The sequence below is a fragment of the Ursus maritimus genome, unplaced genomic scaffold (genome assembly GCF_017311325.1).
Source record: "Ursus maritimus isolate PB19 unplaced genomic scaffold, ASM1731132v1 scaffold_4, whole genome shotgun sequence".
NCBI classification, from domain to species: domain Eukaryota; kingdom Metazoa; phylum Chordata; class Mammalia; order Carnivora; family Ursidae; genus Ursus; species Ursus maritimus.
The window spans coordinates 44,788,458-44,815,908 of record NW_024426552.1 but is presented as its reverse complement, the minus strand read 5'-3'; the positions used below and the strand labels follow the sequence as shown (position 1 = coordinate 44,815,908).

General features: G+C 38.1%; 1 protein-coding gene across 2 annotated transcripts in view; it reads left to right on the top strand.

Moving 5' to 3' along the window:
* The window catches only part of DCBLD2 (discoidin, CUB and LCCL domain containing 2), an 80,101-nt gene that overhangs the window by 48,573 nt on the left and 4,077 nt on the right, over positions 1 to 27,451 (top strand). For both annotated transcript variants that reach the window (XM_040621140.1, XM_008702039.2), the window contains exons 4-15: positions 6,228 to 6,279; positions 8,484 to 8,556; positions 8,879 to 9,012; positions 10,841 to 10,881; positions 11,716 to 11,931; positions 12,754 to 12,878; positions 17,449 to 17,599; positions 18,365 to 18,451; positions 18,590 to 18,715; positions 21,615 to 21,708; positions 23,613 to 23,662; positions 27,135 to 27,272. In XM_040621140.1, the coding sequence (XP_040477074.1) occupies positions 6,228 to 6,279; positions 8,484 to 8,556; positions 8,879 to 9,012; positions 10,841 to 10,881; positions 11,716 to 11,931; positions 12,754 to 12,878; positions 17,449 to 17,599; positions 18,365 to 18,451; positions 18,590 to 18,715; positions 21,615 to 21,708; positions 23,613 to 23,662; positions 27,135 to 27,272 (1,287 nt within the window). The remainder of the gene's footprint in view (positions 1 to 6,227; positions 6,280 to 8,483; positions 8,557 to 8,878; positions 9,013 to 10,840; positions 10,882 to 11,715; positions 11,932 to 12,753; positions 12,879 to 17,448; positions 17,600 to 18,364; positions 18,452 to 18,589; positions 18,716 to 21,614; positions 21,709 to 23,612; positions 23,663 to 27,134; positions 27,273 to 27,451) is intronic.

Below are 27,451 nucleotides of genomic sequence, written 5' to 3'. Positions count from 1 at the left end.
AAGATATAAAATGCCTCCTATAGTACCTGCCACTGAGTAAATGTTATTTAACTCTGAATCACAATAAATTATGTTCTATTACGTATGTAAATTTCCTTCAGTAAATGACAGATGGTACAAATTAATACCAGGTTCCTATTATGGAAACAAGGAATTATGCCCAAGGTCACATGCTAATATTGGCTGGAGCAACAAGATGAGTCTTGTCCTGCATCCTGTGGCACTTGAACAAAGTAGCAATCACATAGCTACAATGCAAGGTTGCTGACAAAGTGTGAATTAGGAAGGTGTGATTTCATATTCCTTCAGGCTCTGGGAAATGTGTTACTTAAAGAATATTAGAGCAAATAAAGGAGAAGAATATGCATCATCTTCATTTATTTTCTTCTTTGGAGTAAATAAATATGGTAACTTATTATAGTACTTTATGTTTTCTTAAATTAGAGTAAATATAGGCACTCAGGCTTCCTTTCCTTTAGAAGTAAATGGTTTCAGCTGGACAAAAATCACACCCAGCCGTTAATATAGTCAGTGATAACACTGCTGAGAGTTTTTTCAGTTCATTCAGTAACACAAAACAGAGTATTAATTGGGAAAATCTAAATCTATTTCATAATTGTACAGTCTCAGAAATAGCCAGTGCTGTCAATCAAAAATATTTTTGCAATTATAACCAATAGGCTATTTTTTAATTGATTTGTGAACTTATAAAATATCATATTTCTGTGATGTTATTATGTGTTAACGTTAGATGTCATGTTTAAATAAATATTTCATAGGGCAGTTATAGTTCTTCAGCCTATGCAGTTATTAGGTATTGGAAAAATGTTTAATTGCACTTAAATTTTAAGAAAAATTTATGCATTGGATATCAATTATGGCTGATAGTAATATTACTAAGTTGGGAGCTATCTTAGACTATCTGATGTTGGTGTTTTCATTAAGAAAACCTTGAAATCTTTCATCCTGTTGTTGATGGTTGGCTTGCCTTTGTTTTTGTATTTTCTCATATTCTTCATCACAATGACATTATTCTGCCTTCACAACCCCACCTGAGGCCTGCCTCCTCTAGAAAGTCTTCTAGGGTTAAGGAAGGCAGCAGATATTAGGGAGGCTCTTAGAGAAATTATAATTACACTCACTTTGGGTTAGACCGCCCTGCTAAGACTAGAGTAGAAGCTGCACTATAGATGCCGCTTGTCCGTCAATGTGCACAAGGAAAAGACTAGAACGCCAGTCAGCTTCAGCAGAACCCCTGAAGGCATTCTGCGTCCTAGTGCTGCCATTCTCTATGACCCAGAGCACCCCAATGAAGTATACTGTATGTTTAGGGTTTTGTGTAGTAATAAAAAAAAAAACTCTTTTTAATGTATAATATTTTATTCCTTTTTTTAAAATCCCATGCAGAAGCTCTTAGTTGAGAAGGGAGTAAATTACATACTGCCTTGCACTTTGAACATATCACTGATTTTCTGGCATTACAGGACATCTTACAGTGGGTCCAGCGTGACAATTGAGTTGACAATGAGTACTTTATCATTATTTATTATTATAATCACTGCCTAAGCACTTTACATGTAATAAGTTCATCTTTTAATTTGCTGGGCCAGAAACCTTAGCCACTTCTCAGAGTCTGTGTGTACATGTATCAGCCTCTGACTACATCTCAACACCGCCACTACTGCCACTCCCATTCAAGGCACCGTCTGTTCTGACCTCAGTTATGGCAAGAAATTTTTTTGCTGACCTTTCTTTCTGTCCTTTCTCCCCTTCAACCTACTCTCAACCTAGTGGTGAGTATGATCTATTAAAATGAAGTTCTCACCTCCCTTTGTTCAACGTCTTTACCTACAGGGCCCTGTAGGATATGGCTTCTCTTTCCTTGTCTGACTTCATCTCTTCATTTTCTTTCCCTTGCTCGCTCTGGCAGCAGACATGCTAAGTGTGCTCCCTCTGCCTATTCTGTTTTATCCACACACTCATACCTCACTCCCTCACCTATTTTAGAGTTTTATTCACCTGCCACCTTCTCAGTAAGGTCTGCCCTGACCATATTACTTAAAATGCAATCCCTTAACTTTTCCTCCCTGCCTTTCCTTATTTTTTTCTAATGTGTTTATCACCTGCTAACACTATGTCTATTCCTTGTTCATACTGTCTATCTTCTCTTATCCCCCACACAGATTATATTTCGTATGTGCAGAGATTTTTGTCTGAGTGTTATTTGCTTTATCTCTACTTACTAAATATTTGTTGAGTGAATGAATGAACAAATAAATAAACAAGTGGACGGCCCATCCCGGCTCCTTTTCTAGGCTTTATTTCATCCCTCAGTGCACATGTGCTCTATATAAAGGAAAATTGTTAACTACTTTTTTGATAGCTTCTTTTTCTTCATTTTTAAAGTTTTTATTAGTTTTATTATGCCGTACATTTCACCTATTCAAAATATGCAGTTCATTGATTTTCAGTATATTCACAGTTGTGCAGTCATCACCATAGTCAATTTTAGAACATTTTCATCACCCCAAAAGAGGCTCCATGGTCACTAGTGGTCACTTCCCATTCTCTACCCATTAACCCTGTCCCTCTCTAGTCCTAGGTAACCACTAGTCTACTTTTTTTCTCTTTAGATTTACCTATTTTGGATATTTCATATAAAACGGAGGCATACAGTGTGTGGTCTTTCATGGCTGGCTGCTTTGACTTAGCATATTTTCAGAGGTCATGTATGAGTACTTCATTCTTTTTTGTGGCTGAGTAATATTCCATTGTATGGATATACCACATTGGTCCATTCATCAGTTGATAAACATTTGTATACAAGTGTTTGTATGGACATATAACGTTAATTTTTCTTGAGTATATTCTCATAATGCAATTGCTAGGCTATATGGTATCTCTGTGTTTTTTAAGAAACTGCTGAACTGTTTTCTAAAGCAGCTACACCATTTAAAAATCCCTCAAGAAGTGCATGTGGGTTCCAATTTCTCCACGTCCTTGTCAACACTTGTTACTATCTGTCCTTTTGATTCTAGACATCCCGGTGGGTATAATGTGTTATCTCACCGTGATTTGCATTTCCCTGATTGTTAATGATGTTGAGTATCTTTTCATGTGCTTATTGGCCATTTGTATGTCTCATTTGGAGTAGTCTATAGAGATCCTTTGCTCATTTTTAAATTGGGTTGTCTTTTTAAAATCAAGTTGGAATAATTTTTTATCCTGGGTACTAGATCCTTATCAGATTATATGACTTGTAAATATTTTCTCCCATTGTGTGGATTATCTTCCTCTTTCATGATAGCATTCTTTGAAGCACAGAAGTTTTTAATTTTGATGAAATTCAACTTGCCTATTTTTATGTGGTGACGTATGTTTTTGGTATCATGGCTAAGAAAACATTGCTTAATCCAAGGTCAAGATTTATACCTACAGTTTCTTCTAACAGTGTTATAGTTTTGGCTCTTAAACTTAGATCCCCTTTAATTTTTATGGGATCTGAGGTAGGGGTCCAGTTTCATTCTTTTGCATGTGGGTATCCTCTTGTCCCAGCACCATTTGTTAAAAAGACCATTCTTCCTCCCCACTAAATTGTTTTAGCATCCTTATCAAAATCAGTTGACTTTAAATTTAGAATTTATTTCTGGACTCTCACTTCTGTTCCATTCATTATAACTTCTTATACATTGCTATCAAAAAGCTCTGAGGCAGATGGTTTCTTTTGAGCTGTATTCATCTTGCCTAAGCTGTGTTATTAGCTGGGAGCCTTGTAGTAATAGTGGTTTTCTGGAAGGCTGTTTACTTGGGAAAAGCTTTCAGGAAAGACACATTTTAAAGCATCTTAATTGAAGTTTTCTTTGCTTCTGTGGAGTTATAAAGCTCAGTATTTATAACCATGATTTTGTTTCTCTGTCTTTAGTCTTCTTGGCTCTCCTCATAGCTGTCCATTTTGAATTCCTATTTTCCTCCTAGGGACCTCTTTTGAGCCCCCATGGAATTTGAAAGCAAGGTGCACTGCATACATTTGCATGGCATAATCTGGAGTTTCAGCACTGCATGGACTTAAAATAAAGCCCTGTCCTGATCAAATATATCCATAGTTGGCCAGCATTCTGGCACGTGGCCTGAAAGTAATGAGGCCAGCTGGCAGTCTTCTTGTGGTTTTGAGTGCCACGTTGGACCACACAGGTACCTTTGCATCCCAGGCTTTTAGAAGTTCAACTTGTAATCTTAGGAGTTAGAAACTCTTTTGATGGAGCAGGAAAGCAGAAAATCAGTTCTAATTGATGCAGTGTGAAGATTGCCAGGAATAACCAGGGTATAGATAATTCAGTGTGTCTGTTTTTCTCAATCATTCAGCCAGGTAGTCGTGACCAGACATGTATTCTCTTAAACTCCTAAAACACAGATTTAATCATCATTCAAGTGCCTGTGGTGTATTAATCCATTAATTAATCCATGCAATTGCTCTCAAAATATCACTTTCCTTTTGGTATAACAGTTGTGCTCTAGTTCTTCCAAGACACATTTCATTTGGGTGATAATCACATAATTTCTTCAGAATTATAAAATGGAATAATCAGTTATCTATGCTTGCTGTAGAGGCCATTGATTTAATGAATATTTGTGGGGTGCCCGGGTGGCTCAGTCGGTTAAGCATCTGCCTTCGGCTCAGGTCATGATCCCAGGGTCCTGGGATCAAGTCCCGTATTGAAGCCCGCTCCTTTGCCTGCCACTCCACCTGCTTGTGCTCTCTCTCTGACAAAAACAAACAAAAAAACCAACTCAATGAATATTTGCATGCCGTCAGTGTGCAAGGATGCCTGTGGGGTGTTATCTCTTCAGTGTATTGTCACCCTCAGCACACTTGATCAGCCAGGCATTTACATGTGAAATCACTTACCCTTGTGATTGCCTTATTAGGACCTTCTAGGTTTTCCTCCATACAAGTTAGTCTGTGATTGGACTTAGCCAAACATGCTAACAGTCACAATTTTTTATTCATCCATTTATTCAATAAATGTTGATTGAAAGCCTCCTGTTACACCATATGCTGTGATTGCTGCTGACAATACAAAAGTGAGGACTGTCAGCCTTCTCTGTCCACAGACTAGACATTATAAAATGATGTTGCTTAGAACTCTACGACTGCATCAGTGGATCGTTCTTACATAACCCATGGTACTTTGAGAACACGTAATAGTCACCTACTCATTAAAACAACCAAAAAAATCTTAGGTGCCTCCTATGTGCTAGAGGTGTTTGACTTGTTGAAAATGAGCAGCTTCTGTAAAGAAGCGACAGTTAAGCCAGCAAGGCTAAGGGACAGTAGAAAATCATTCTAGGTTGAGAGGCACCATGTGCCAGGGGAACCAAAGAAGGCCAGTATGGCAGGAAACCAGCACAGGTACAAAACAAGATTTAGACAGGACCAGGCTGCCACTTCCAGACCTACGGGCTGTGTTGAGGACTTGGCCCTCTGTCCTAGAGCAGAAGGAAGACGTTGACCTCTTGGAACCAAGAGCCACCTTTTACCCAGCCTCTGAACTAATTCTTAATGAAGCAGGTTAGCTCTTATTCAGATTTGATTACTAGACAGAAATATTAAATTTTAAAGTTCCTTCTTAATTTAGATGAGTGTTTCTTCAACTTTAGTGTGCTTAAGAATTATCTAGAGGACTTGTTAAAGCAGATTTTTGGGTGTCCACTCCCAGAGATTCTGTAAGTCTGGATGGTGTTGAAGAATTTGAATTTCTGTTAAGTTTGCAGAAGATACTGGTGCTGCTGGTCCTGGCCATGGACTCAATTTTCAGTATCAGTTCCTTAGAGTAACAAAATTAATTCATCTGACTTGTCATTGTTTTCCTTGTGCGTAACTAGCAGAGGATCACTTTTCAGTTACGTAATAATTTTCTCTTTTCAGGAGCTGAATTTAATAGAAGTTATTTTAAGTCTATACATTATACTTATCTGTACCTTCTGTATACATATACAGGACTCTGTGAGGGGATGTGGTAATAAACAGTATTAGAGAGGCATAGCCCCAGAAATCAAGATACTTCAAAAAGAAATTGTGCTAACAAAAACTTGTACAAAGTTGCTAGTCCTACCTTCACAGCTGTTCAGATTTAAAATTTAGAGCGTTATTTGGGATTTGGAAATGGTGTTTCAGTAAGAGTAAACCTATGTATTATTGAATCCATTTTTTATTTTTGTTTTTCTAGATCTAATTACTTGTTTGGATACTGCATCCAGTTTTTTGGAACCTGAGTTCAGGTATGACCACATTTGTGACTTTTTCCCCCTTAAATGTTACTCTTCATCTACTTCATCATTATTCTTATACACTTAGGATTAATGTACATTAATGTATGTGTCACAGGTGTGACATACAATCATTGTTCAAGAGGTCAATAAATTAGTACTTATTTAAAGCAATAGAGTTACTGTGTTTAAATTTTGCTTTAATTGTAGCATTTGGATCTTCTCTATAATGAAAGTATCATTTCAGTATACTTTAAAAGTAGAACTGGTTGCTTTTCAAAATGTGGCAAAATTGCTAATGAAGTTAGAGGAGTTTTGTTTTGTTTTTTTTTTCCCTCAAAAAGGGAAGAGAACGATTTAGGCTATAACAGAATTCTTCAGTGTTCTTGCCCAAGCAACATTTTTACTACTGTTTCCTTGCTTTATGTCCTTGACTAGGATTCCCTTCTATATGAGTTTCCGTTTCTAACCTTTGCTGGCTTTCATTCTGCCACTTACATTGCTGCCAAGTTTCATTCTAAAATAAATGCCTGATCATTCCTGTACTTTAAAATCTTCAGGAACTCCTTATTATTAAGACAAAATGCCATCCAGATGTCTTAGCCTGGGTTTCAGGATCCTTCACAGGTAGTCCTTGGACCATTTTTTCCAGTCTCATCTTATGTACTTACGGATTCTTTACAGTGCTCTGAGCTCAGAACTTTTGCCTGAAATTGCTTTACTCCTCTCTGCTTGGCAAATTTATTCTCATCTCCTAAAACCAGTCTCACTAACCTCCCTCCAACTTGCTACCACTCCCCAAAGAGCAACCTTTATTTTGTCTTCAAGGAGAGTTCTCTGCCTGCGGGATGGGTGTGCTCGTCAGCACTTACGGAGACTCCCAGTCAGCAGGGGTGACTCTGGCATCAGTGTCTGGCGCACAGACCTGCCACAGGGCCTTGTATCCTCACCACCCACAGGCAGGCTGCCGTTTTCTCTTGCCTGGACTGCTCCACCACCAGCCTACCGAGATCTCTGCTTCTCCTCAGCGTTCCTTACAATCTCTTCCCAGGAGCCAGAATAATCTTTTTCAGAAAAATGAATCAGATTATGTGTGTATAAGCTTTAAAATCCTTCATTGACTTCCCATTTTGAGTTAGAAATATCTTCCAGATGCATCGCCATAGCCCACAAGGCTTCTGCACGATCTGACTCCTGCCCACCTCTCCAGCCTTCTCTCAAACTAATGTTACCTTTTAGCTTTACAGTGCTCACTGTACTCTGCCTACACTGGTCATCCTTAGTTGGATACACACACAGGCCACCTTGCCTCGTGGGCATACTGTTCCTGTCCATTAGGGTGCATTTCCCTTCCTTGGCTGAGGCTTCACTTCCTCAGAGCCCCATTTCCTGACTTGGGCAGTGCAGAGCCCTGTGTAAGAGCATTGTCTCTGGAGACCATATGCCACTTACCAGTTGTGGGACTTGGGCGCACTGTTTCTCAGTTCCCTCATCTGTAAAGTGAGGATAATACTAATACTTACCATTGGGGTTCCTGGGTGGGTTCCTGAGGTACTCAGAAGGCCTTCTGGCACATAGTAAATTTACTGTATGTTTGTGTTAAGTTTGCTTCCTCCCGGTCATTTTATGGAGTGCCCTTTCTTCACAGCAGTTATAATCTGATTTAAGTATTAGTTTAATGTCTTCCCCCGACCTCTGGAATGTAAACCCAGGGAAGACTGGGCCATATTTACTTGGTTTGTAAACCCAGTACCTAGTACAGCCCAGCACTCAACAGACAACAATAGACATTCAGGTAAATGTGTTGAGTGGGTGGGTGAGTGAGTGAATAAATGAATGAATGCCAAACATTTTTAAGTCAAATTTGATCAGTAGCAGGTTGGTGAAATAAACCGGTTTATCTACAAAATAGAATAGCATAGACCTGTTAAATATGAATAGATCTTATAGTAAAAATATGTTTGCCGTTCATTATGAAGTAAAATAAAAAGGTTTGTAGAATATGAAACAATTATTTTAAATATGTGGGTGAAGATGTTTTATATGGATGGATGGAATAAAGTCTGAAAGGGCTTTTTCAAAGTAGTGCTTCTCAGGGTAGTGAGATTAAAGTATTTGAATGAACTGTAAAATGAATATGTGACTTTTTTTTTTCTTCTTTTCCCCCAGTAAGTACAGAACTGTTTTATATCCTTTAACTTGTTTTTATTTCACAGTAAGTATTGCCCAGCTGGTTGTCTGCTTCCTTTTGCTGAGATATCAGGAACAATCCCTCATGGATATAGAGATGTAAGTCTAAGCAACATAAACTTACGTTCAAGTTGTAATACAACTTTATTTTTTTTTTTTAATTCCAGAATAGGTTGGTGTACCTATTGTATATCTTTAATCTTGATTTATTTTCTAGGAATTATTTCTTTTAGTATTATGTATGTAATGTTTTATTCTTTTTCTTGTGCAACAAGTCTATACTATGTTACCACATCAGTAACCCTGTGTTCATTGAGAAAACTGTCCCAGTCAACTCATTTCTTGTGGAAGCTTAAGTGTCTTGTTTATAAATTATCAAAAGAACATTAAATACTAATCTTTTATTTTTCCTTTCCTCAAGTCCTCACCACTGTGCATGGCTGGTGTGCACGCAGGAGTAGTGTCAAACATTTTGGGTGGCCAAATCAGTGTTGTAATTAGTAAAGGCATTCCATACTATGAGAGCTCTTTGGCTAACAACGTCACATCTGTGGTGTAAGTATATATGTTATTGGTCATAGGAGGGTGTGGGGCAGGGGTGGGAGAGCAGCAAGTTGGACCTCAGCAACATCACTGCTCACGGTGTTCATGAAATAACATTTGTGTGGTGAGCGCTCCCGTTTCTGTGCGCTCAATGTCCGAGCGCACCGAGAGCACAGGCAGGGTTGCACTACCTAGGCATGTTCTCCGTCACAAAGAGAGTCCTTTAGAAAGATGATTTGCTCTTTTCTGAGTTTTGAAAGTGTCTAGAGTAAGGGTCTAAAAGTTTGTGGCCAAATTTTTACTTCATTTTAAAGATTAGAAGGCATAACTACTCTGTTTCCTGTAGCCTGTGTAACCTAGGATGGATTGAGGATAACTGAAATCCTCTTGAGTATAAATTAAATTTTGACATTAATCGGGGGTAGTCATATTATGAATCCTCCTCTCCTCCAAAGAGAATATTTTAAGAGTGTATTTTTATGGTCGCTACAGTGATCTGTTTTATGAAACATAGATGAGGCATCAAAAGCAGGAAAAGTTGAAACATTAAAAAGAAATATAATACTTGGAATCTGTTTTGGTAAATCTTGCCTGTTAGATGGGCTCAGTCCTATAGACAATACTAAGCCTAATTGAAACTGGCTTCTCTTCTAAGGTTCTAGGCTAGTTTTCATCCAGAAAATGAGAGCATGATTCGTATCCATGACAGTATAAAACCGAAGTCACCAAACTTTTTCTGTAAAGGACCAGCTAGCATATATATTAGGCTTTATGGACCACATGTCCCTGTCACTTATTCTCTCTTGGTTCATTTAAAATTCTTTAAACATGTAGAAACCATTCTTAGCTCCCTGGCCATACAAAACAGGCCATGCATGAGCGAGCTATCATTTGTCCATCCCTGGTATAGCGTTATCAACCTTTCCTTCTCTTCGTTTCTCCTAGGTGTTTTTTTTTCTTTTTTTTCTTTTTCTTTCTTTTTTTTTTGTATTTACCATTTCCATTCTTTATTTTTAATTAATTTTTATTCAAAAACTAAATGATATGCTGTGTGTTGCTAGATGGCTTTATGCAGACCTTATCATTCTTTTACCCTCTTCTGCCTTTAGAATTTTTTTTGTCAGTTCTCTTTCTTTTATACCTTAAGAAAAAATAAGGACAGGTTGCATCCACTTGTAATAATGGTTTGAAGTTGTACTGAAGGAAGGAGGCTTCAGGTTCTTTATCCCCCCAAGTTCTTTTTATCCCCTCAAGTTTTCTAGAGTCCTTGGTAAACTAGTCACTTGTCCCACCTCTCCATTTCCCCAACTGCATTTACTTGTCTGTTACTTTGAAATCCAGATGCAGTGCTACATTGTAACACTGAAACTTGTCTTTAGCTGTGTTTATTTCCTGTAACAAATGCAGTCTCTCCTATTAGTAGCCAGCTTTTTTTCTGTTAACTCCCAGGAAGCTTAAGCCTCATTCTCTGGGAATTACAGTGTACTTGCAACAAAAGCAAATGACACAGAAAAGTTTGAGGAATCGGTGTATTTCCACGAAAGATAAATAAGTACATACTAAAGGTTACATGGGCATACTTGCACATTTCATGTATGAAACAGGCACTAGACACTTGTAGAGAAAATTGTTTATGCCGATTTCAGAAGTTGTTCTGCTTTGAAATGAGACTTTTTTGGGGGGGGGGAGGGGCTAAGAACAGCATCAGTTGTCAAATATATGGCCATAGAATATTGTTCTTTATACAGTAAAACAAAAACAAAAAAAGTTTTCCTAAGACGAATATGGGGAAGTCTATATACATATGAGTGTCACCAAGAACAACTTTTCTCTCTTTCAGGGGACACTTATCTACAAGTCTTTTTACATTTAAGACAAGTGGTAAGCCTCTCATGGACTTTATAACTTATTATAATTTGTGTAATAGTTAATATTTTTTAAACACTATCATGCACTATGCCAATTGCTTTTTTTTTTTTTTTTGCACCTTCTCATATGTCACAATAATATAATGGATGGAATAAACTGGAGGTTTTATATTAATAGGGAAATGATCATGTAAGCAAGGAAAGTTCCTTATGAAGGGTGATTTTTTTAAATATGTCTGAAGAAATAATTAATTGAACAGAAAATACGTATTGAGTACCTTTGATTTGTCAGGCACTGTCCCGATGCTAGTGACACAAAAGTGAGCAGAATAAACAAAAGCTTCCTTTCTTGAGCTTAAATACTGGTATTGAGAGATTGACAGTAAACAATGGATAAATAAATTACTATATATGATATACTCTTTATGATATTATAGAAGGTGTAGAAAAATAACGAATGAGGCTAGGCGATGTAGGAGAGACTGGTTTGGAGTGTTAAGTGGGGTCTGGGTAGGCCTCATGCAGAATGTGACATCTGAGCAAACACCTAATGGCTGTAGGGTGTGAGTCATTCACTGGTCTAGAGAGAGTGTTCCAGGGAGAGGATAACGTATTGCCATTAAATTGATGGTTATTGCTTGTGAATAAATATGTATGTACATTTCCTGATAAGACACAAAGACATAGACCCAAGAAACATTTGCCTACTTTTGAAATTCCTCTGTTACAGTATATTATTAGCATAGTGTATGTTAATTACATGTACAATAGAAAGTTTCCAATGAGCAAATTTATACAGATTTTGAACTTATATCTGGAAACCAATTTACTGTCTTTTTTGTTTCAGGTTGTTATGGAACACTGGGGATGGAATCTGGCGTGATTGCCGATCCTCAGATCACAGCATCATCTATGCTGGAGTGGACTGACCACACCGGGCAAGAGAACAGCTGGAAACCTGAAAAGGCCAGGCTGAAGAAACCTGGACCACCTTGGGCTGCTTTTGCCACTGATGAATATCAGTGGTTACAAATAGATCTGAATAAAGAAAAGAAGATAACAGGTTAAAAGACATAATTTTCTAGAATGATTTATAGTTCTGATTTTATTTGGAAACCTGATGACATCTAAGATTGTCACAGAAAATTAGGTCATTGCAAATGTAATTGTCTGGTTTTAAGTTTTCTTTACTGGTGTTAAATAATCCTAAAGTCGGTTTCATAAAACGTGGTAGAGGAAAGGAGTTGGTATTTGATTTTTATTAGCTTTTCTTTTTCACTGTAATAAGATTCTTTAAAGGTAGTGTTTTAATTAAGCGATCTTGAAATTTGAAATAACCATTTTTTAGAGTCATTAAAAGAAATTTATGTACTGTATGGTGACTAATATAATAAAAAAACATTAAAAAAAATTTATATTCAAGGAGTTCATTTTAAGTGCTATAAATAATATTCTGCATGTGCTGAATACAAGTTCATTGGAGCAGTTTATCAAATGGTCAGAATAATTTATTAGAATTGGGTTAGGGTAATTTTGTTAAAGATTTATTTTGATTTGGTACTGAAAAAAAATAATTGTTTCAATCCATTCATTCCCAGGGAGTCATTGTTACTTGGTAGGTTAGATATATTTTACAGTGTTATGAACACAAGCTGTCAAAATAGAATAGTCCTTTCCCTATGTGCACCCATAATTCTTGTATCTTTACAAGGGAACAAAGCCAAGGATTTAATAGCTATTATAATGAAACCTTGCACTTAGAGATGGTAATGTGCTTTTGGCAAAAATGTTTTAACGGTGTACTTTAGGTATTTATGCTTCAGTGCTGAACAAACGACAAGGATCAGACCATGTGCACTAATGAAAGCAATTTTCCATTTCGCAGGCATTGTAACCACTGGCTCCACCATGGTGGAGCACAATTACTATGTGTCAGCCTACAAAGTTCTATACAGTGATGATGGACAGAGATGGACTGTGTACAGAGAGCCTGGTGTGGAGCAGGATAAGGTAAAGTGATTGCCTAAGGTATTTTAAAAGATGGGCCTCTGCCAAAAATCACTAAAGCTGTCCTGTGATGTTCAAGTTAGCTATCATTTGGTCTTTGTTCTCTTCTGGTTATTTTAGGTTGTGTTGGTTATTAGCCTTACTCTTCTAACTATGGCTAGGAAGTTCTCAGTGGTCCTCAGAACCTTTTGATGATTGTAACATTTTTAACTCAGTTGTTTAGGTACTTTATTAAGAAATTCTAAAAAGGAGGGGCGTCTTGCTGGCTCAGTCGGTAGAGCATGGGACTCTTGATCATGAGTCATGATCAGGGTCATGGGTTTAAACCCCACATTGAGTGTAGAGCCTACATGAATGAATGAATGGATGAATGAATGATTAATTTTCAGTAAGTGGTGCTAACATATTAAAAAAAAATTCTAAAAAGGAACTTGTAATTTCTTAAATAAGCTTTTCTTGATAATCCACAAAATGATGGAGAACCTAATTTATTCCCAGATTTCTTCTATGCAGGCAAGGGGGACAAAAGACAAGAGCTAAAGGCAAAAGTGCATTATAGTCTTGGATATAGACTTGAAAGGTCCTTTCAAGATCACCTTACCAAATTTTGTCTTAGAAAACTTCTGTTTTTTTCCTACATGAAGAATTTTCTTAACTTCCGTGTTAATTATCAAATTGTTGTTTTAGTTAGCAGACCGTGATAATGCAGGAATGCTCCAGAGTAGATGGTAAGGGGTGAGGAGTAGGGAGAAGTGGCTGTCCTCTAGCTATCACCTTCACCCAGGCTCCTGGCCCATGTTCCACCACGAGGACCTTGTAACTGGGGGAGTCCTTGTCCTCAAAGAAGGTAGATTTCTTCTTGTCTAGAATTGAAATTAAAAGCACTAACTTTTTTTAACGAAACTTCCCTGAGTTTCGTTTCAATTATATGATACTATCAGTTCTCTGTCATATATATGATTTGCTAATATATCTTCAATTACCACTTTTCTTATCTCTCTATTCAGAAAACTCCAGGGGCTCCTTATAATCTGTCATATGGATCTAAACTCTTCCGTTGTTATTCAAGGCCTTCTTCCCTCTCTTCTGCCTGATATCACATGACCTTCATCTGTGGTGAGGCTCTACCCATCGGAGTAAATAACTGTATTGTCTTTATACCTATCTTCCTTCTGCTTAATAACCCCAGGCTTGGCTACTTTTTACTCTGAGCACATCCATACTTATTTGTAGAATATTTATTATATTTGTGGAATATAGTTAATTGTTTGAAATTACAAGAATTATCCATGCTTATATTATAAAAACATCTGGTACCATTGAATTATGTTTCTGAAAAAGACTCTTTTTTGCTTCGTTTTTGAAACCTAATTTCATTAGGTATAGAATTCTAGGTTCACGTTGTTTTCCCCTCCACACTTTAAATATGCTGTTCCACTGTTTTCTGGTTTACATTTTTCCAGCGAGAATTCTATCTTTCACACCTTTGTTCCTCAATGCGTAATGTGTCTTTTTATTCCTTAGCTGTTTTTAAGATTTTCTTTTTATCATTTGTTTTAAGCAACTTGATTATGCTGTATGTGCCTTTGTGTAGTCTTCATGTTTCTTCTGCTTGGGTTTCTTTGAGCTTCTTGGGTCTGCTGGTCATAATTTGCTTCAAATTTGGAAAATTGTAGGCCATGTTTTCTCAAATATGTTGCCTCCCTAATTTTAATTACATGACTGTGATGACTCTTAAAGATGTCTCACAGTTTACTGATGCTGTGTTCATTTCTTTTTTAATTCTCTCTCCATGTTCTGGTTTGGAAAATTTTACTGTTTTGCCTTCAAGTTCACTAATCTGTTCTGCAACGTCTAACCTATTAATCTCATCCAGTGTACTTCTATCTTCGATGTTGCATTTTTACTTCTAGATTTTCAGTTTTGGGCTTTTAAAATTTCTTCCAAGTCTCTCCTGAGCATGCTGATGCTTTTTTTCTACCCCTAAAACATATGGAATATATAGTAACTCTTTTGAGGCCCTTATCTGCTGATTCTGTCTACTAATGTGTCACACGTGGGTCTTTTCATGTTGATGGATATTATATGTCATATTTTACATGCCTGGTAATTTTTTTTTTGGTTGCCAAACATTATGAACTTTTACATTGTTTGGTGCTAGATTTTTCTTTTATTATTTACTTTTGAGCTTTATTCTGGGGCACAGGTTGCTTTGGAATTATTTGGTCTTTTTTAAGGTTTGCATTTTAGCTTTGTTAGGTGGGACCCGAGCAGCTTTTGGTTCTAGTATTTTTTTACTGTTAGTACTGTTCCAAGTATTCAACCCAAAGGGTCATGTATTATGAGTTTTATCCACTCTATCTGTTGGTAATGTGAGCTGTTCGCAACCCTCCCTAGCTCTGAGAATTGTTCTGTGGGCTCCTTCCAGTGGTTCTTTCCCATCCACAGATTGTTTCTTTATGTGTAACTGAGATTTAAGGGGAAGTCCCCCTACAGATCCGAGAAGTCTCTTTTTCTCTCTCTGTGCAGTTCTCTTCTCTCCTATAATCTATCTTACAAATTCTAGCTATCTTGGTCTCTCCGTCTCTGAGCTCTGTGTCCTTGTTTCGGTGAGACCACCAAGGCTCTCTCCAGACAATATTGGGGCAGTAGAAAGGCTCACCTCATGTGTTTCTCTTCTCTCTGGGATTATTGCCCTATGCTACCTATTGTCAGTGTTAGAAAACCGTTGTTTCATATATTATATCCGATTTTCAGATGTTTAAGGCAAAGAGTAAATGTAGTCCCTATTCATCTGTCCCAGATAAAAGTGGAAGTCTTTACACTGAGTTATGTGGAATACCAGTGTCTTGCCTCACATTAGCCCATCTGCTCCCTCATCTGTCTCCAAACTCAAGAGTCACTGGTGTATTCATTTTGACATCGTTTCTAAGCATGCACACATGCACGAGCACATACAGACTAAGACAGCTTTTGGGTTTGTTTTCAGAAGATAGGAATATATATACAACTTGCTTCACAATACATTGCTTTTTAATAATGTGCCATATCTGTGTGTGGTAATGTCCTGTAAAATTTAAGTTCCTTGACAGTGGGAACTTGGACTTCCATTTCCATTTTTATCCTCATGACTCCTAGCAGACCTCACTACACACAGGGGCTCATAGATTATAAATGCTCATAGGTTATAGCAGATCTTTTTTACTTAGTTTATATAAAATCTTTCTCCTTTAAGGTTTTTTATAAAAATGAAACTGCAGTGTGGAATAAGACCTCAGGGATAGTTTTTATGTCCTAAAGTGATTACTGTTCCTTTTCCACTAATGTAACAGACTGCAAATTTTTGCTTTCATTTTATTTCAGAGTAATATCTGAGGAAATAATGGAAAGTTATTAGCTTGGAGATTATTGTAACTTCAAAACAAACCTTGTAGAAAATGAAGGCTATTAACACATCTTAAAAGTTTACAATCTAATGCTTTGTGAATCAGCCAAAAGAAGATAGCTATATTTAGACATGACTTGATGGAAGAGTTAAACATTTACTTGCTCTCACATTAACTGATAAAATATCAACCACTTTGATTTTAGGCAGATATCTATTTATTAGTAGTCTTTAGAAACTAGCCAGGTGATTTGCCTAGAGGAACATGGAGGACTGCTCGCTTAGTGGATCCCTAGAGTTAAGTCAGAAGACTCGGACTCAGGTCACCGCTCAGTCATTGACTGGTTGTGCAGTCCGTTTACATTCTAGAGCTGCAGTTTTCTGGGTTCTGCCTATTTCATGGGGTTGTCCGAGAACAGCTGAGTTAATTATATGAAAATACTTTGTAAATAAGAGCTCTTGCAGTGTTACATACTATCATTATTTGCTCAAAATGGTTGAGGGGATGAGACAGTCACTCGAAATCATATTTTTACCTAAAGACTATTCATATAATACATTTAATGCTTAGAATCATTAAAGTTAGGCAGGCAACATTAAAATTAGAATCATTTGTCTAGTGTAGATAGCAACGAGGAATGAAAAGGGGGAATATGGGAACTGTCTTTATGTAGTGTATCCAGCAGGTGGGGGTATGTAACTGTTCTGCATTCCTTAGTGTATGTTCCCTTTCTGTCTCTTTTCTGAGAGGAAAAATAATGAAAACTACACAGTAAAGCATTTCCTCTAAGACCTTGTATGTTCAATTGTGCTTTACTTTGAAAAGAAAATTAATATATTTTAATAACTGCTAATTCCACAGGACTCGAATTACTAATTTATTAAAAGAATTATACTGTTTCATTGCAACTGAAACCTTCTCAAATTGCCAAGTTAGCATTTTTGCTATGTTTCAATCATTTTAAAATCATTTTTGTATTCAGTACTTTTATAAGTTTTTGATGAAGAATGTGCAGCTTAATAGTTTGTCCAAATTATGATTAATTTATTTTCTGAGAAATTAATTCTTACTGTCATACTTTACAGATCTCATTTAAGACCCAAAGCAGAAAACAAAAATATGTTTCAGTGGAACAGTTTAGCCCTGACCTCTGTTGACGTAAAGTACCAATTTTTTGTTTTTTAAAGATATTTCAAGGAAACAAAGATTATCACCAGGATGTGCGTAATAACTTTTTGCCACCAATTATTGCACGTTTTATTAGAGTGAATCCTACGCAATGGCAGCAAAAAATTGCCATGAAAATGGAGCTGCTTGGATGTCAGTTTATTCCTAAAGGTAAAGCAACAGTATGTATTTAATTTAAGATGGCTTTGCTATTCTCAGAGAAAATAAATAATGATGAGTGTTCAGCTTTTAACTACAATGTCTTCTTAAAGAGGATTTTTAAAAGAAATAGTTATCGTATTAAGCCAGTTACCAGAATGTTTTACAAGGTTACAGGTGGAAGAAGAGAGAGCATCGTTGATGAGATAATGTAATGAGGTTGTTTTTCAGATCTAGTCTCAATCTTAACAATTTTTAATCAGGTCCCATGTAGCATAGATAATCTTGTATCCCCAGCACCAATGATTATAACTTAGTCCAAGTGTCTTTTCCTTTGAAAAAATTAAAAGTGGGAGTAACTTCCTTCAGTAGTCTAGAATATTTTAATACTTCACTTCCTGTTGTATCTCCAAAGCCTGTCACAATGCCCTCACGTAGCGGGCCCTCCACAGTTACTGAATGACTGAATGAGTAGCATGTCAAGCTGTGAGGATACTTCTGGAGCTTTAGAGTTTAACGTCGTCCATCTCCTCCGTGCTCTCCTTCTCCGAGAATTGTTTCAAAACAATTTAATTATATACGAAGTGAGAAATCCCAGTAAGTTTGTGCGTATTTTAATGCATAGTATATTGATCCTTCCGGCATACTGTTCTCTAAGACTTAAAATTACTGGGCAGAAATAAGTCCTCTAGGAAATGTCGAAGATACTTAAATTACTGTTTTTAACTGTGACTCTTATAAGCAAAATGTATAAACTTTTCTAAACCATTTTTCAAGGTCGTCCTCCAAAACTTACTCAAGCTCCACCTCCTCGGAACAACAATGACCTCAAAAACACTACAGCCCCTCCAAAAATAGCCAAAGGTATGCCTCTTTTAAGTGTGAGAATTTGATGTTCCCTGGATTTGTGGTATAATTTTCCACAAATATATTAAAAGCATAATAAAATAACTTCATCTTAATCAAGTTGATGAATAAAGGGGTTTTAAAACTTTTTTCAAGGTCGAGCCCCAAAATTTACTCAACCACTACAGCCTCGCAGTAACAATGAGTTTCCTGCACAGACAGAGCAAACCACAGCCACTCCTGATATCAGAAATACTACCGTGACTCCAAGTGTAACCAAAGGTATGCAGATCCAGAGACTGACACCTGTTACATAGCAGCATTTCATGTTGTTTGTAACTTAATTTTCAGGAGCATTTTCAGCTTTTAAACCCTGTTTCTTTTGCTCTTAACTGTATTTCTTAAGAACAAAAAAACTTTTATTTCTCTCCTTATAAAAGAAACTGATTATATTGCTCTGATTTCTCTTCTCTGGTGTCGTTGTAGAATTGTTCTTTAAATATTTAGAGATGGCTGCTGTATTCTGGGTCTCCTCTTGTGATCTTTTTTCCCACCACAGCTAAACACAAGGAGTCTCTATTTCTAGAAATAACTAAAACCATAGCAGAAAACAAACTTTTTTTTCCCCTCTGGTTATATATTTGTTGGATAGGGAATTTGGTGGCAGAAAGGGAATAGGGGGAAAAAAACAGTTTGGGTGAAAAACTAACACTTTTTAAAAAATACTGTGAATTAATATATTCATAAAAAAACTTTGGTCTCTATTTTGAAAATGTTTACAATCGTAATTTTTTCATATTATAAATGCAGAATTTACTTTCAAATTTCATTACCAAAAAAGGTATTAACACACACGAAACATAATACTTTGATTTTACTAGTTGTTGAAAAATAAAATTTCAGTTAGGAAAAAACCATCAGTGTCACAGAGGAATTAATTTCAGTGTTGGCAGATAAAGCATTTTCAGGACAGTGCAGAGAAGAGAAAGCAATTCATTCCAATAACTTCTGGCACACAGAACTTTATTCATTCTCATCTTCTGAACATTTGCCTGATTCAGATAACTCTTTCCAACTTTCCACGTGTCACTTTTTTTCCTATCTTCTAAGGTATTTTCTAAACAGACCACTTTCTTTCTCGTGCTGTTGGAAAAGCTAAAGAGAAGCAAGACTCCTTAGAGGTCTCAGTGTCCCACAGACATTTACCATTTTGTAGAAGATGTCTGTTTGGGCGGAATCCCAGACCACATGCCTGGATGGAAGAACAGTCACTTAAAAGTATTGCTCTTCTTAAAGTCAGATTATATAATCTTAAAATCTCAAGACTGAAAGTGCCCTTAAAGTATTTTCTCCCAGAACTAGCATTCCTGTAAGCTTCAGAAGAATAACAAAGAATGTACAGGTCTTTTCAGTTAAAGACTTCTTTTCTCCTTTTCTCTGGGATGGTGGTGTATAGCCTTATTATTTTTTGAACCTAAGCAGATTTTTTTAAACCTCTGGTTAAATCAAACTGTATCTACCTGAACCTGATTATCCCCTATCCAGTTTCATAAATTTTAGGGATAAAGCACATTTACCCTTTTGAACTCTTGGTGCTTTCTAGCCCTGAGTCATGATTTCTGTTTTATGCACTTCTCTTCCATTTTTACATCCAGGCTGAGAGCGATGCCAGAGAAAATGCTCTCATGGTCAGATCTGTGCCACCATAGCTTCCTGAATCCCCCCAGGAGGGGCCTCAGCACCAGCCGGCAGTCTTGCCGTTTCTTGGTTAGCTCGTCTGTCTGTTCTCAGTAGTCACTTCTCCGTATTTTTCAGACCCTTGACTCAGAGATTCTTTACTCACTCTCAGTTACCACTTCAACTTTTCAAAGAAAGTAAAAGCAAGTAAAGGAACTCCCTACTTGTGGAGCCTGTGAACTCACGTGTACGCTCTGTCCACTGCGTGGAAGGAGGGAGTTCCTTGTACTGTCCAAGGCTGATCCACCTGTGCCCTCGTTCCCATCCATCCAGCTTCTCCGAGGCCTCAGGTTATTGATTATCCTCTCCCGCTCCTGTATCGGCAGCCTCTTTCTCTCTTTTGGATACATCATAAGCGTACGCAAGATGCCGTGGGTCAGGCCCCACAGTGTCTGGTGCTTGGCTCCCAGCAGAGACCAGCAGTGGCTGCTACGTCCTCATTGCCGGGATAGGGGTGCCAGACTAGGGAAGAAGCTGATGTCTCAAATGACCTTAGACCATTTTCTCTATCTGGGCCTGGACTTATCTGTGGAGCGAGATAAGGGGATTAAAAGATCTCCTCGTCTCTGTAGGCTCAAGCATTGTCCTTTTCTGCGCTGTGGATATGCATTGTCTTTTTCATACTTAACACTAGGCTGTTTGTTACCTTTCCATATATATTAATATGTCCCCCATCATGTTGCAATATCATTCCCAGTTGCTGGATAGTATTTTACTATGATGTATTTATTCCGTTTTTGGTCATTTGGGTTATTTTCCGGTTTTTCACTCTTGCAGATATGGAAACAAACCTCCTTAAAAATGCATCTTTGAATGTTGTCTTAATTTTTTTCTAAGAATAAATTCTAGACATGGAATTGCCAAGTAATTTTTATACATATAGCCCCAAAATGATACAGAAAGTGTCCATTTAAAGTCCCATAAGAATAACTTTCCTGATACCCTTTCTAGCAGTTATTCTTTTAAATATTTGCCAATTCGATGAGCAGAAATATCATCTTATTCTTGTTTTAACTTCTGTTTCTGTAATTACTAGTGAAGCTAACATGTTGAATAGTCACTTATGTTTTTTAATTGTATTGCTCATTCACCTCTGCTGATTTTTCTATTGATTGGTTTTGACTTGTGAATTCTGTAATATATAGATTATAATAACCCTTTATCACATATTCAGAAATATATTTTCCAAGTTTTTCATTGGTCTTTCAGTTTGTCTTGGTGATTTAAAAAGCTACTGTGAAAAGTTTTAAGTGTGGACAAAGCTGAAGCAAACAGTGTGACAGACTTTCACATTATCTGTGGACGCTTCTGCCATTACCCACACATGCCCATTCTCATTTCATAAATAACGTGTATGGTATTTTTTGAGATAGAAATGCTTTGAAGGATGATGTGGGTGACTTTCCCACTTTCCCTTCATGACTCTGCCTTGGCATGTTTTCAGACGTAGCCTTGGCTGCGGTCCTGGTCCCGGTGCTCGTCATGGTGCTCACCACCCTCATCCTCGTCGTAGTGTGCGCTTGGCACTGGAGAAACAGGTGAGTCCGTAACCAGTTCACCTGGTCGGTCCTAGAAGGGCTGTTTCCAAGTGTGAAATAAAAACTAAATATAGAAGGTGAATTACCATTTGCCTTTTTGAGAAGGGGAAAGTTAAGGTAGTTATTAAATACATTGGTTTCTCCTTTCCATAAAAAATGAGTATGTTCAGTAACACAGTCACTGAGTACCTTTATTATATCAAAATCTGCTTTATGTGCTGGAATATACACATTTATAAGAACCACAGTCTGACACATAATAGGTGCTTAGTATTTCCTGAAAGACTAAGACACAACTCCTGTCTCCCAGGTGTTTGGCAGGGTTGATTGAAAAGACACGGAACCATATGGCTTGAAGAGTTCTTTTTGAAATGCTGGGGAGCACAGATGTGAGAACCATGAGAGTTATCTGAAAGCTTTTCTGCAGGAAAAAGTAATCCTCGTTTCTCCTTAAGGGGAACGTTGGATTTGCCTAGGTGGAGGAAGGAAGAGAACAGCTCAGCCTCTGTGCTTGAGCGAAGGCACAGATGTGGAGTGTAGGCAGGGTCATGAGAGCTAACACATGGGCTGGGCATGGGAAAGCACGGATCGAGGACTGTGGAGGTGCAGCCTGGGCTTGGGTCAGGGAGGGCTTCGGGGACGGAGGGATTCAGGTTTCATTCTGTAGAGGGGGTGTCACTGCGGAGGGCGAAGCAGACAGGTGATATTATCAGGTCATGGGCAGCTGGCTATCTGCTAAGGAAGGAGGAGGGATCGAGGATGATCGTCAGGCTCTGGCTTGTGAAGTTAGACCAGGAAAGGTGTCATGAGTGGAGATGTCAGGGCAAGAGGACAGGTTTGGTGGAGCAAGAGGAGGACATAATTCGCTCACTCAAATATTTGAGCTCCTGCCTTGTGCTGAGTACTGACGTGTGCTGGGAGTCCAGGCTGAGCCCCAGAGTTCACGGGCTGGAGGGGATATGGTGCAGAAGACAGGCAGCAATGGTACCACGATACAGGGTGTGCCATGGGAAGAAGCTGAAGAAGGGGGTGGCTCTGGATTGATGGTTTTAGGAAGGCTGCTTGGACAGAGACCCAACAAGTTACTGTGAGGGCGGGGAAAGTGCAGGGCAGAAAGTTCAGGATGCTCTCAGGGAACTGGGTAGAAGCAACAGTAACACTGAGGACAGCAGCAACAGCTGGTTCTTATAGAGAACGAAAGCTGATTTTAGGCATTGTTGTAAGTGCTTTCCATGGTTCAATTCGTTTAATCCTCAAAACAACCTACAAAGCTGGTACTGTTTCACAGAAGAAAATGAGACAGTGCATACAGGTCACCTGGTCCACACGCAGCAGAGCAGAGCCCTGCCCCTGATGTGTGGTCTGACCGAGTGTGTGGCAGTCGAGTCTCATTCACTGTGGTCAAAGCACAGAGGGTGAGGATTGGGAGGTTGTGGGGGAGGCAGGACGCAAGTCTTGAGATCGGTTTGGGCTGGTGCTTCAAGGACCCCATGGAAGTGCAGGTGCTCAGGACACAGATGGATTCAATGGATTCGCATAGTTTGTATTTGAAACTGAAACAGACCTAACAGTAACTTTCCCGTAAGAACCCATGTCACCCCTGGGTCTTTGATTAGATTCTTTTTATCTACAAACTTATCCCTTGAGTGGGAAGTACCTTGGGTAACAGAATAGCTATCTCAGGAGACAGTTACTTAAAAATTTATTGAGAGTCCAAAATTTGTGAGTTTTAGCAATGGCAGCTTTGAAAGGCAAGTGAAATAGAGGACCCTGCCGGGTAGGCCAGCAAATGGAAATGTACTCCTGACTAATTATTAACTTTCATGTTTATCCTGCACCTTGAGAGCTGTCTTACTTGTGAATTCACTCTGTTTGCTAACATGTTTTTTTCTGTATTCTTCCAGAAAGAAAAAAACCGAAGGCACCTATGACTTACCTTACTGGGACCGGGCAGGTAACTCGGGACTTTGCAACCCCTTCCACCAGAGGGAAGTCCCACCCCTCCAGGTGGCAGTAGTAAAAGAGGAAAGCTGTTTTCAGGCCCACATAAACTCCCCAGAACTTGTGAGAAAAATGGTATCCCTCTAATGTTCTGATCATTTTTACTCTTCTGTAAAATCTCTTCTAGTCAATAAGTAACAAAATGAAAAGTGAGGATCTCTTGTAACATGCACTCTGTTCCTTTTTCCTGGAAAACCTGTGTGGTTTGTCCCACGTATCTGCTTTTCTTGAAGAGACCAGCTTTCTTTGTGACCCTCGTGAACACTGTGTACAAGGATTGTGGTCTTGGTAACACAGTGTGTGTTTGTCACTCTGCTGTGGGTCCTTCCCAGGTAGAACCTAGCAGTTTACGGGTCATGAGTTCTGCCATCTGTGCTGTAATGAGTGGTCGTCTTCTGAGTTCCTACTCTGTGTGGCAGATTGTAGCAGGTGACACCGGAGGCCCCCTACAGGTCCCCTACTTTCCAGTCTCACTACTGGAACAATAAAAGGCAGAAGAGTTCCCTGCTGTGACCAAGGTAGAAAGAAGCAGTGGGGGGCGGGGGGAGATTCTGTGCTGCTAACACCCCAAGGTAGATCTTGGGAAGTATTTTTTCAGAAGAACTTACGAAAAACCACCCTACAACAGACAAACTATTTTATGGCAGTGGTTTGCTTCTGTGCATGCTTTCGATAGAAACTTCTACCATGTTCTGCATTGCAGTAGATATTCCATCAAAGAAAAAAAAATAAGCTTGAACAACTTAAGGAATTAGAACAAGAACAAACTAAACCCAAAGCTACCCAGAAGGAAAGAAATAATAAAGATAAGAGAGAAACAAAATGGAGAATGGGAAAATAGAGAAAATCAGTGAAATCAAATGTTAGGTCTTCAAAAAGATCAACAAAATTGACAGACTTTTAGATGGAATAAGAAAAAAGATTGAAACTACTAAAATTAGAAAAGAAAGTTCAGGCGTCACTACTGATTCTACAGAAATAGGATTATGAGAGTATTATGAATAATCATATGCCAAGAAATTGAAAACCTAGATGACATGGACAAATTTCCAGAAATATAAAACCTACCATGACTAAATTACAAAGAAACAGAAGATCTGAATTGACCTGTAACTACTAAAGAGATTGACTCAATAATCAAAAATCTCTCAAAAAAGAAAAATCGTACCAAACATTTAAAGGAGAATTAAGCCTTAAAGATGCCACACACACACACAAAAAACAAAAAACTGTTAACACCAATAACTAAGCCAAGTAAGTAACAGGATACAAAGTCAACACACTAACATCAGTTGCATTTCTGTACATGAACACTGAACAATCTGAAAAGGAAATTATAAAAACAGTTTCACTTATAATTGCATCAAAAAGAATAAAATACTTGGGAGTTCATTTAACCTAGGAGGTAAAAGACCTGTACAATGTAAACTATAAACATTGCTAAAGAAATTTTAAAAGACATAAATGAAAACATACCCTCTGTTTGTGGATTGAAAACTTAATATTGTTAACATGCCAGTACTACCCAGTGTAATCTACAGACTCAATAGCAATCCCTATCAAAACTATCATATTTTTTGTACAAATAGAAAAATCCATTCTAATTTTAAGGGACTCCATGTAGCCCAGACAATCTTGAAAAAAAAGAATAAAGCTAGAAGATTTCACACATCCTGGTTTCAAAATTTACTGCAAAGTTACAGAAATCAAAGCAGTGTGGTATTGGCATAAATACATACCAGTAGAATGGAGAGCCCAGAGAGAAATGCTCATAAATATGAACAGATGATTTTTGGAAGGGTGCCAAGAGCATTGGGAAAATGACAGTCTCTTCAATAAACAGTGCTGGGCACATCGCATGGCCACATGTTAAAGAATGAAGTTGGTCTCCTACTTAACACTTTTTTTTTTTTTTTTTAAGATTTTATTTATTCATTTGACAGACAGCCAGCGAGAGAGGGAACACAAGCAGGAGGAGTGGGAGAGGAAGAAGCAGGCTCCCAGCAGAGGAGCCTGATGTGGGACTCGATCCCAGAACACCGGGATCACGCCCTGAGCCGAAGGCAGACGCTTAACGACTGCGCCACCCAGGCGCCCCATCCTACTTAACACCCTTTGTAAAAATTAATTCAAAAGTGGATGAAAGACCAAAATGTAATATCTTAAACAGTAAAACTTATAGGAAAAAAAAACACAGGACAAAAACTTGATGACAGTGGACTTGGCAATGACTTCTTAGCTATGACAGCAAATGCACAAATAACAAAAGAAGAAATAAAAGAGATTAGACTTCATGGAAATTTAAAAATTTTGTGCGTCAGAATATACTATCCACAGAGTAAAAAGGCAACCCACAGGATGGGAGAAAGTATTTGCAATCATGTATCTGCTAAAGGATTAATATCCAGAATAGAGAGTGAACTTCTAAAACACAACAAAGGAAAAACAATTCACAGATGGACAAAGGACTTGAATAGACTTTTCTCCAAAGAATGTATACAAATGGCCAATAAGCATGTGAAAAGATGCTCGTTATCACTAATCTTTAGGGAAATGAAAACTGTGAGATAACACCTCACACCCATGAGGTGTCTCCTATCAAAAAAAATTGAAAACAATAAGAGTTGATGAGGATGTGGAGAAATTAGAATGCTCGTGTTCTGTTGGTGGGACCGTAAAATGGCTTGGGTGCCGCGGAAAACACTGGCGGTTCCTGATAAATTAAAAATAATTACCGTATGACTGAGCAGTTCCACCCAACAGAATTAAAAGCAGGTCTCAAAGAGCTATTTGTACGTCTGTTTTCATAGCAAAGTTATTCACAACAGCTAAAACCTGAAAACCACCCAAGAGACCATCAACTGATGAATGAAAAAGCAAAATGTGTTGTATACGTGCGGTGGAATATTAGCCTTAAAAAGGAAAGATTTTCCATCATATGCTGCAAGATGGATGAACCTTGAGGGCATTATGTTAGGTGAAATAAGCCAGTCACAAAAAGACAAATACCGTATGATTCCACTTAGATGAAGTACTTAGAGGAGTCAAAATCATAAAGACAGAAGGTAGAATGGTGGTTGCCATTGGTGGGGGGCTGAAGAATGGGGAGTTACTGTCTCATGGGGATAGAGTTTTAGTTCTGCAAGATGTAAAGTTAGGGAGATAGATGGTAGTGATAGTTGCACAGCAGTGTGAATGAGTTTTAAACCACCTGACCTACACTTAAAAATGCCTAAGCTCGTAAATTTTATATAATGTGTATTTTACCACAATGAAAAAAAGAAGAGATTGAACATAGAGTCTAGTTTGTATAGACGTGTTACAGAAATGGCTTACCTGCAACAGGATTTCTCCTGTAAACAATGTCGTCATTTCAGACCTGGGTTTTTATTTAATGGTCTTTCTTGCTTACAATCACTGTGAAGGTTGGTGGAAAGGAATGAAGCAGTTTCTCCCTGCCAAATCAGTGGAACACGAGGAAACCCCCGTTCGCTACAGCAGCAGTGAAGTTAATCACCTGAGTCCAAGAGAAGTCCCCACGATGCTGCAGACGGACTCTGCAGGTAACCGCGTGCAGCCCTCGCCACGGGTACAGGACGCTGCTGCCCTTACCTGCAAAGCGCTTTGGGATTTATAGTGTCTTTTATCTTTTTCATATGTAAGAGATGAACTGTTTTCTTGAGGTAGAACTACTTTTTAAAAGGATTACATTGAGAGAGTCGTTTCTGCACCTTAGATGTTC